The 10,287-nt window shown below is 68.7% G+C and overlaps 1 protein-coding gene across 1 annotated transcript in view; it reads right to left on the reverse strand.

Annotated features, from left to right (window-relative positions):
- Positions 1-9,755, reverse strand: part of SPEG (striated muscle enriched protein kinase) — an 80,474-nt gene extending 70,719 nt beyond the window's left edge. The window contains 1 exon segment of the mRNA XM_074967178.1: positions 9,085-9,755. Coding sequence (XP_074823279.1) covers positions 9,085-9,514 — 430 coding nt within the window. The 5' untranslated portion in view covers positions 9,515-9,755.
- Between the last annotated feature and the right edge of the window lie 532 nt (positions 9,756-10,287).

Here is a 10,287-nt window from a genome sequence, read left to right on the forward strand (position 1 = left end):
AGGAGTTGGGGGTGCAGGCTGCCCCAGTGCTGGGGCCAGAGGACTCCCCCCAGCCCTCTCTCCCCACCAGCAGCAGGAGCTCTGGGGCTGGGGAATGGCCCATGGCAGCTGTGCATGCCCCAGCTTGCTCCCCGCCCACCCCGACCTCGCTCCTCTCCAGGCCCCGGTGGCCGCGCAGCCCTTTGTAGCCTGCTGCACAGCCGTGCGGCCTAGAGGGAACTGAGGGCCCCGGGCAGCAGGCCCAGGCGAGCGCGGTGCAGCCCCCACGCCCCAGCCCGAACGCACCGAGCGCTGGGAACAGCTCCAGGCCACAAAGCTGACACGGCCCTAGTGCCGGCTGCTAAGGGGGCGCCGGGCCGGCCGGAGCAAGGCAGGACGAACCAGGAGTCAGTGGGGGGAGGGGGGGATTGGGCGAAGCAGGTGCTGGCGCTGCTCTGGCCCCTTGTCCTCAGGGCAACCAGGGAGGAGCTGGGCAGGAGTTCAGCCCCACCAAAGGGCAGGGCCCAAGGGTGCGGAGAAATTGGCAGGGCTGGCTCGGGCCAGAGGGCAGCTGGCAGCGAGCTCTGGCCAAGCCCAGCCAAGCGGGGAGCAAGCGGCAGATCCTTGGGGCACTGAGCACGCCCAGGGCTGCTGGCCCCTGAAACAATCCCCTGGGTCCGGGGTCCCGCCCTCAGCTCCGGACCCCGCCGCACCGGAGACGCTGACAAATTCAGATTCAGAGACGAGGAAGAGGAATCACAAATGGGGCTGGGGAGACAGGCGCTAACAAGCGGGGGCCCCGCAGAGCAGGCGTGCAAGGACCTGAGCGGGTGACCCCAAAGGGTGCAGCGAAGGGGAGGAGGCTGCGTGGTGGGGCCCTTGCCCTGGCACTGAGGTTGTCTGTGCCCAGAGAACAGCAGCCTCTGCCCTGTGCAGCCTGCAGCCCAGGGGGCAATGTGGGAGCCGGGCAAGGAGGGGGCAGGACAGGGCCACGCAGAGCAGTCGGGTGTGCCCCATGGTGCGCAGGGTGGGGTGCTCACCCCCGGGAGCTGGAGGGGTGTCGATCAGCTGGAATGGACCCGGCGCTCCCTGAGAGCAGGGGCAGCAGGGTCCTGGACAGAGGGACCCACTTGAGATGGGGAGCGACCTGCGAGCCCCACGGAGCAGGCTGGGGAGTCAAGCCCTTCAGGGAGTGTCAGGGGCCCGTCCCCATCCTTCTGCCCCATCCCTCGGCCTGGTCCCTCCCTTCCCAGAGGCTGCTGCCTCCAGCGTGTGCCCCCTCTGCCCCCTGCCCAGCACCGGAGGGGTCCCTGCCGGGGAAGCCCTGCTCCGTCCCCGCCAGGGGCTGCAGTGGGGTCTCCCAGGAGCCCACTCCCCCCTCACACACTGGAGGGCTCTGGCTCCAGGTCCCCTCCAGCCCAGGCCAGGGGATGGCCCGAGAGCAGCTCGCTCTACAGCCGGAGGGCTGGAGAAAGCCCCCGGCCCTGGTCAGTGACTGTGCGTTCGCACGGCCGCCCGCTCCCCTGCCTGACGTGCCCAGCCCTGGCCGGGCGGCAGAGCCCCTTCCCCGGGGGGCCTGGGCCCAGGAACGGGGAAGCCCTGTCGGGTTGGGACACCGGCAACTCGCCTGCTCAGAGCCCACACGACGCAGCCCGGGGCAGGGTCCTGCACCAGCCGGGTGGGGAATGGGCTGATCCGACCCCCAGCCCCAGCTGTCTCCGGCTCCCCCGAGCGTGGGGCCCGAGGCAGCGACCCAGCACAAGGCACTGAACGGTGGGTGATGGGGCAGGGCCTCTGTGCCGGGTGCTAGGCACCTGCAGTGTGGCCTGAGGGGGAGTCAGCAGGGAGCAGGGTCTGCCGTGGGGCAGGCCATGGGGTTACCGACCCCCAGCTGCAGAGCCCGCAGGCCGACGCGCTGCAGGGACCTGGCGGGTATCGGAGCAGGCAACTGGTGACGGTGGTCACAGCGCCTGGGCCAGGGTCACAGCGCCTGGGCCAGGGTCACCGCTCAGCGCCCTGCGCTGCCAACGGGCTGCCAGGGACGGACACCACAGGGCCACAGACTGCAGGGCCCCGGGGCAGTAACTGGAGAGCGGGGCCCTGAACAGTAACTGGGGGGGGTCTGGCAGGGCCCCAGGGCAGTAACAGGGGGGGACGCGGGGACAGGGCCCTGGGGCAGTAACCGGAGGGCAGGGCCCTGAACAGTAACTGGGGGGGGTCTGGCAGGGCCCCAGGGCAGTAACGGGGGGGACGCGGGGACAGGGCCCTGGGGCAGTAACCGGAGGGCAGGGCCCTGAACAGTAACTGGGGGGGGTCTGGCAGGGCCCCAGGGCAGTGACCCGGGCGGGCGGGAACGGGGCCCATGTGCAGAAGGTGGCACTGAAGCCCCGGCACTCAGGCAATGTCTGGCCCTGCAGCTGGCCCACTCTAGAGCGCGGGGTGGGTGCTGGCACAGGGCCTGACAGCCCCCTGGGCGTGCGTCGCTGGGGCCAGGGCAGGCCCAGCGAGGAAAGGGCCAGGGCCGGGGGGGGCCAGGTTCTGGAGCCTGGGGGGAGACGTGTATTCCACGTGCCCCCTGCCCCCCAAGGATTTACGCTGCAGCCCGGGAAGGGGGACGGGGAGAGGCAGACGCGGTAACTCGCCCTGTCCCTGGTCTAGGCACCCAGCGGCTGCCGCTCACTGAGCAGTACCTGCCAGCCTGGCCCACGCATCCCACACTGAGAGCCACGAGCTCTGCCCTGGAGCTGGGCACGTCTACACCCACCCTTTCCTTCACCCTGGCCAGGCAGCCCCCCCAAGTCAGCCCAGGGGAGAGCCGGGGGGTCCCATTCAGCCCAGACCGGGAGCGGGTCGAAGGCACCGGGGCCAGCGAGGGCAGAACTCCCAGCTGGGAGTGCCGGACACTCACGGTGCCCACGGTGCCCACGGCGCAGGGCCGGCAGAATCAGGCACCCCACTTCCCCAGGCCAGACCCAGCCCAGTCAGACACCTGCTGAGCTGTGCCCCATCCCGGCCGGAGAGGGGCACGTCTCCGGGCCTTTGCCCCAGCAGGGCATTTCCCTCCATCTCCCCCGGCTGCCACTCCCGCAGTGAATCCCTGCGGACTGTCAGCCACCCGGCGGCTTCATCTCCGCCTCCATCAGCTGCGGGGCCCGCAGAACAAAGCGTGGGGGCCGGAGGAGTCCCCCAATCCAGCGCCAGCCCTCACCCCCAGCTCTTCCAGTAAACAGCACCAGCATGGGCCTGGCCTCTGAGCCCTTCCTCCCCTCCCGCACCTCTGTCTCCACTGCCCACGGGCACCACGGCCCTCACTCACACTGGCTATGGCAGCTTCCCTTCTCCGCAGCCTCCCGCCCGGCACGGGCAGGCCACGGCTGCTGCCGCCTTCTCACGCCCATTGGGCCGAGCAGCCCCACGTCCCGCCGGCCCCTGCGCCTCTCAGGAGCGAGGTGTCCAAGCCCTCCAGGGATCCCACCAGCCCCACCCTGCCTGCTGCCACTCGCTAGCCCCTGGCCCTCGCCAACCCCCCATGCGCCACGCAGCCCCGGGGCCCCCTGCCGAAGCAGCCACCTGCTGTAACGTGGCCAACCCGGGAGTCTCCGGAGTTAAAGATCAATCCTGAATTAAAGGTGACGTCACGTGGTGAAGCCTGCGGGACTGTCCAGCCGGGATTGGCACCCCTCGCTGCTGCGGTGGGGGTTTGGTCGGTGCCAGCAGGTGCCCGGCAGGCCCAGTTCTCAGGGAGAGCAGCCAGGCAGGACGACTTCAACGCCTGCGTCAGGGAGGGCGTCCCGGCTGCTCCGCTCCTCAGAGACGGGGCTCCACGGGACACCTCGCCGGGTCACCGGCTCACAATCCTGAGCGAAGGCAACTGACCAGGCCAGCGGGACCAGTGTCAGGGGACACCACATAGCGTCGCCCGGAGCCGCGCAGGTGAGGGGGGAGCCCGGTGCACACAGCACCACAGGGAGAGCCGTCGGCCTCCATGAAAGGTGCCCTCGCCCACGACAGACCGGGGGTCTCCTGCCCCCCGTGCACGGACAGAGCTCACAGCAACAAGCCCTCTCAGGGCCACGCACGGTCCCCCCGCTCCCCAGCACTGCAGGTATAGTCCCCCCACGACACAGGGCCACGCACGGTCCCCCCGCACCTCCCGCACTGCAAGGCACGGTCCCCCCAGGACACAGGGCCACGCACGGTCCCCCCGCACCCCCCGCACTGCAAGGCACGGTCCCCCCAGGACACAGGGCCACGCACGGTCCCCCCGCTCCCCAGCACTGCAGGTATAGTCCCCGCATGACACAGGGCCACGCACGGTCCCCCCGCACCTCCCGCACTGCAAGGCACGGTCCCCGCACGACACAGGGCCACGCACGGTCCCCCCGCACCCCCCGCACTGCAAGGCACGGTCCCCGCACGACACAGGGCCACGCACGGTCCCCCCGCACTGCAAGGCACGGTCCCCCCACGACACAGGGCCACGCACGGTCCCCCCGCACCTCCCGCACTGCAAGGCACGGTCCCCACACGACACAGGGCCACGCACGGTCCCCCCGCACCCCCCGCACTGCAAGGCACGGTCCCCGCACGACACAGGGCCACGCACGGTCCCCCCGCACCTCCCGCACTGCAAGGCACGGTCCCCACACGACACAGGGCCACGCACGGTCCCCCCGCACCCCCCGCACTGCAAGGCACGGTCCCCACACGACACAGGGCCACGCACAGTCCCCCCGCACCTCCCGCACTGCAAGGCACGGTCCCCACACGACACAGGGCCACGCACGGTCCCCCCGCACCCCCCGCACTGCAAGGCACGGTCCCCACACGACACAGGGCCACGCACAGTCCCCCAGCACCGCAAGGCACGGTCCCCTGCAGTCCCACACACAGTCCCCCCAGTATAACACGCCCTCCCGTCAGACTCCCCAAGGCAATACAGTCATCCCCTCCCCCACTAGAGCCAGGCTAACTAGGGCCCTACCAAATTCATGGTCCATTTTGTTGAATTTCATGGTCATTGGATTTAAAAAATCATAAATTTCACGATTTCAGCGATTTAAATCTGAAATGTCACAGTGTGATTGTGGGGTCCTGACCCAAAAAGGAGTTGGGGGGGGCATCACAAGGTCATTGTAGGGGGGTTTGCAGGGCTGCTACCCTCACTTCCGCGCTGCGGCTGGCGGGGCGCTGCCTTCAGAGCTGGGTGCCTGGCCAGCAGCTGCCGCTCTCCCACCGCTCAGCTCTGAATTCAGCACAGCACAGTAAGGGTGGCAATACCATGACCCCCCTAAAATAACCCAGAAACCCCCCCCTCGCAACACGCTTTTGGGTCAGGCCCCCCACTTTGAGAGCCGCTGGTCTCCCCCATGAACTCTGTATAGTAGAGGGTGAAAGCCCACAAAAGACCAGATTTCACAGTCCATGACGTGTTTTTCATGGCCGTGAATTTGGTAGGGCCCTAAGACCAACCCTGCAGCACTAGGTGCCCCCCATCCTCCCAGGGCCAGGCATGCTCCCCACCTTCCCCACAGGGTAACAGTGTGAAACAGTTTCCTTGTCCCCTCTCCGCTCGTACAACGCCCGTCCCACAGCCCGGCACCCCTGCAGCCCTGCCCCAGGTAGGCACTCTTCCCCTCTTTCCTCTGCCCGTCTCGGGGCGCAGCAGGCCTGCGATGGCTCGCTGCCAGGGTGGTATGTCCCTCCCGCAGGCCAACCCTCCTCAGGCCCCAGCCATCCGGAGGGAGTTTGGCACGCACAGCACCAGAGAACATGGCCCCCCTATTGCCGCGCTCCGTGGGGCACGAGCTGAACCGCTCCCCAGCTGCAAACATCCACAACTAGCCCCCAGCTCCGGAGAAGGTCCCAGGGCCCAGCGAGGGGAGGGGGCTGCCCAGTCGGCTGCAGAGCCAGGAATGCCCGTGGGGGTCCCAACCCCAGCGCCCTGCCGGACCAGGGTGTCTCCCTGCTCTGTGCGGCTGCTGGCTGTGCTAGGACCCTGCCCCGTTGCCCATCTCCTGAGGCCAGGCACCGGCTGCAGGGGCACCCCAGGCTGACCCCCCTCGGGCTGGGGCTCCGAGCTCCTGCCCAGCAGGCCAGTGCAAGGCAGGGCCCAATGCAGCCTCACGAAGGCCCACAGGGAGCCACCACCCTAGGACCCGAATCCCCTGGGGTCCCCAGGCAGCGGGCACAGGGGTATTCCCCACATGCAGTCAGGGACCCTGCGGGGAGGGGCTGGGAGCCTGGGACAGGGACATGGGGGCATGAGGCAGTGCTGGGGCTGGGGGGCCTGGACCCTCCCCAATCCTGCCCCTTCACGTTGCCATGGTGCCAGCAGTGGGGCCAGTCAGGCAGAAGCTGCCCCCACCTGTCTCCACAGCAGCCCCCATCGCTGGAGGAGTCACCGGCGGGGGGAGGGGCGGCGTGAGAGCAGGGATCGGGGCACGAACCCTAACGCTGCCATGCCCCATTTGCTCACCAGGCTCCCAGCCGCTCAGCGGGCGGGGGGGACCCCAGTGCCAGGCCCAGTGTGCTCTGAGGTACACCAGGTTCCCGCCGCGGTGCCCGAGCCAGGCGGGAGGCAGGCCAGGGCCCTTCTCACCAGCCTCAACCCCTGCGAGCCCCAGACCGCCAGGGCTGGGGGCCTCGGGATCTCACAGCATAGCGCCAAGCAGCCCCCGCTGCCTGCTTCCCTGACACCCGGGGGTGGCCCGTGCCATGGGCAGCCGGGAACATGGGGCACTGCGAGCAGCTGACCAGTGGGCACCGCCCACTCCAGTGACCCCCTCCCCCACTGTAACTGACCAACGGGCACCGCCCACTCCAGTGACCCCCTCCCCCACTGTAACTGACCAACGGGCACCGCCCACTCCGGTGACCCCCTCCCCCACTGTAACTGACCAACGGGCCCCGCCCACTCCGGTGACCCCCTCCCCCACTGTAACTGACCAACGGGCACCGCCCAGTCCAGTGACCCCCTCCCCCACTGTAACTGACCAACGGGCCCCGCCCACTCCGGTGACCCCCTCCCCCACTGTAACTGACCAATAGGCACCGCCCACTCCGGTGACCCCCCTCCCCCACTGTAACTGACCAATGGGCACCGCCCAGTCCAGTGACCCCCTCCCCCACTGTAACTGACCAACGGGCACCGCCCACTCCGGTGACCCCCTCCCCCACTGTAACTGACCAATGGGCACCGCCCAGTCCAGTGACCCCCTCCCCCACTGTAACTGACCAACGGGCACCGCCCACTCCGGTGACCCCCTCCCCCACTGTAACTGACCAACGGGCACCGCCCACTCCGGTGACCCCCCTCCCCCACTGTAACTGACCAATGGGCACTGCCCACTCCGGTGACCCCCCTCCCCCACTGTAACTGACCAATGGGCACCGCCCAGTCCAGTGACCCCCTCCCCCACTGTAACTGACCAATGGGCACCGCCCACTCCGGTGACCCCCTCCCCCACTGTAACTGACCAATGGGCACCGCCCAGTCCAGTGACCCCCTCCCCCACTGTAACTGACCAATGGGCACCGCCCACTCCGGTGACCCCCCTCCCCCACTGTAACTGACCAATGGGCACTGCCCACTCCGGTGACCCCCCTCCCCCACTGTAACTGACCAATGGGCACCGCCCAGTCCAGTGACCCCCTCCCCCACTGTAACTGACCAATGGGCACCGCCCACTCCGGTGACCCCCTCCCCCACTGTAACTGACCAATGGGCACCGCCCAGTCCAGTGACCCCCTCCCCCACTGTAACTGACCAATGGGCACCGCCCACTCCGGTGACCCCCCTCCCCCACTGTAACTGACCAACGGGCACCGCCCACTCCGGTGACCCCCTCCCCCATTGTAACTGACCAATGGGCACCGCCCACTCCAGTGACCCCCTCCCCCACTGTAACTGACCAATAGGCACCGCCCACTCCGGTGACCCCCTCCCCCACTGTAACTGACCAATAGGCACCGCCCACTCCAGTGACCCCCTCCCCCACTGTAACTGACCAATGGGCACCGCCCACTCCGGTGACCCCGTCCCCCATTGTAACTGACCAATGGGCACCGCCCACTCCGGTGACACCCCTCCCCCACTGTAACTGACCAATGGGCACCGCCCACTCCGGTGACACCCCTCCCCCACTGTAACTGACCAATGGGCACTGCCCACTCTGGTGACACCCCTCCCCCACTGTAACTGACCAATAGGCACCGCCCACTCCAGTGACCCCCTCCCCCACTGTAACTGACCAATGGGCACTGCCCACTCTGGTGACACCCCTCCCCCACTGTAACTGACCAATGGGCATGGCCCATGCTGGTTCGGGCCAATGGGCTCTGTTGTCTGGCAGCTTGTCTCAGCCCCCGTGCGGGTGTTGGCCCCCAGGCTCAGAGTCGGGGGGCACCGTGAGGTGCAGCGACCTGGCTGGGACTCAGAGATCAGGGTTTGGTGCTCAGGCGTTGGCCAGCAGCAGGGCAGGGTGGGGGGGCTCTTTTTCCAGAAGGGCCCCCCCCTCGGGCATTGCTGCTCTAACTGGGGCCGCTCCCTGTGGTGCTCAGCTGGCCCCACCCCGCTCGCCAGGCCAGGTGCATCGGGGCTGCAGTGTCTGGCTGGCACCACTGGCTTCCCCCAGTAACCGCTGCACCGCCCGCTCTCTCCTTCTGCCCCCGCGCTCGGCTCTCCAGCTCCCTGGACCGGCCCCCCAGGGCCTCTTCCCCCACCCCTGGGCTCGCCCAGTCTCTAACCACAGCCAGCCCACCTGGCTTCCCCCCGCCAGCACCCCCCTAGGGCCACATTCACCAGTGTGACGACAGGCCCCAGCCCTGCACCGGGGCACCGGCTCCATCCCCACCACGCTAGGTGCTCAGAGCTCTCCCAGGGCATCGCCTGCCGCTTCTGGACCTGTGGCTGCGGTGAAAATTCACATGGCAAAGTGCAACTCCGGCAGTGCCGCGTGGATACCCAGTGTGGCCGTACGGCTGGTAAGCGGGTGTTGTGCCCCAGCCCAGAGGCAGCTGTGCACACACGCTCACCCTCGTCCCAGGGCCTTGGCCTCAGACCTGCTCCCCTGGAGCAAGTGCCCGGGTGGTGCCTCGACTTACCTTCCATATCCAGGATGGCCAACACGGCGCTGGTCATGGCCTCGCCCTGCTCGTTCTGGGCCACACAGGTGTAGATGCCGGCGTCCTCCAGCTTGCTGTCCCGGATCCACAGGGTGCCGTACTCCTCGCCCCGCAGGGGGATTTGCGCCTCGTTTTTGTACCAGCGCAGGCGGGGCTGGGGGCTCCCAACCACAGCCACTCGCAGCCGAATGTCGCAGCCGGTGCCAATGGCCGCGTTCTTCAGCTTCCGCACAAAGACCGGGGCTGCTGGGAGAGCTGCCCCCGCTTCGGGCACCGCCGTGACCTTGGCGCGCTTCGGGGGGATGCCGGGACTTGGAGGGGCCGCTCCGGGCCTCCCCAGCGTGCGCGCCACCCCCCCGGCCTCCTCCCCAGATTTGCTCAGCTTGCTCTGCGCCTGGGCCCGGTACATGGCTCGTGGCCGCTGAATTCAACTGTCACTGGGTTGCCAGTTGCAGCCCTGCTCCCTGCCGAGCCTGTACCCAGGGCCCCAGACTCAAGGCAGCTGCAGATGGACCCCCGGGCAGCCCCCACGATCCGTTTCTCCCTCTTGCCGCACAGCCTGGTGCTGGGAGCTGCCCCCGGCTGCTGGGCATGTGCCAGGGGGCAAGAGGAGGAAAGGCCGCTGCCCCGTGCAGGTGGCGTTCGGTTCGGTGCCTGCCCAGCCGGACGAAGCCCCGAAGGTCGCAGCTCCGGGGGTGAGTGCAGGGTTATTTTTAGGCTGGGTCTCAGGTTGCTGCCTGCACAGTGGAGCCAGACGTGCGGAGGGGGCCCAGGCCGCACACCAAGCCGGGAGCTGCACCGTGCCGAGATCAAGCCCCAGCTCCGCTCCGTGACCCAGCACCTGCTCCTCTGCCTACCTGGGGCGCGGCTCCCTGCAGCCCCCCTCCGCTCCCGCAGGCTCCCTCTGGCCTCGGACCTCAGCGTCCCCCCGTCCCGCTCCCTGGAGCCCCAGCAGAACTGAGCCGTCTCTGCCCCCCTCCTGAAGTAACAGCTGCCCTCTGATGTGTCACATTCCTTGGCCTGGCTCCCCCACTCAGAGCCGAGTGCGCGGCTCCACTTGCAAAGATCGCCAGGGGGCCCGGGGCCTTTCCATATTAGCCGCAAGGCCGAGAGGGGGCCACCGCGGCCCAGCCCCCTGGCCGGCTCCGAGAGGCAGCTGCAGCCCTGTGGTGGAGCCGCGGG

Source organism: Natator depressus, chromosome 11 (assembly GCF_965152275.1).
Source record: "Natator depressus isolate rNatDep1 chromosome 11, rNatDep2.hap1, whole genome shotgun sequence".
In the NCBI taxonomy this organism is placed as follows: Eukaryota; Metazoa; Chordata; order Testudines; family Cheloniidae; genus Natator; species Natator depressus.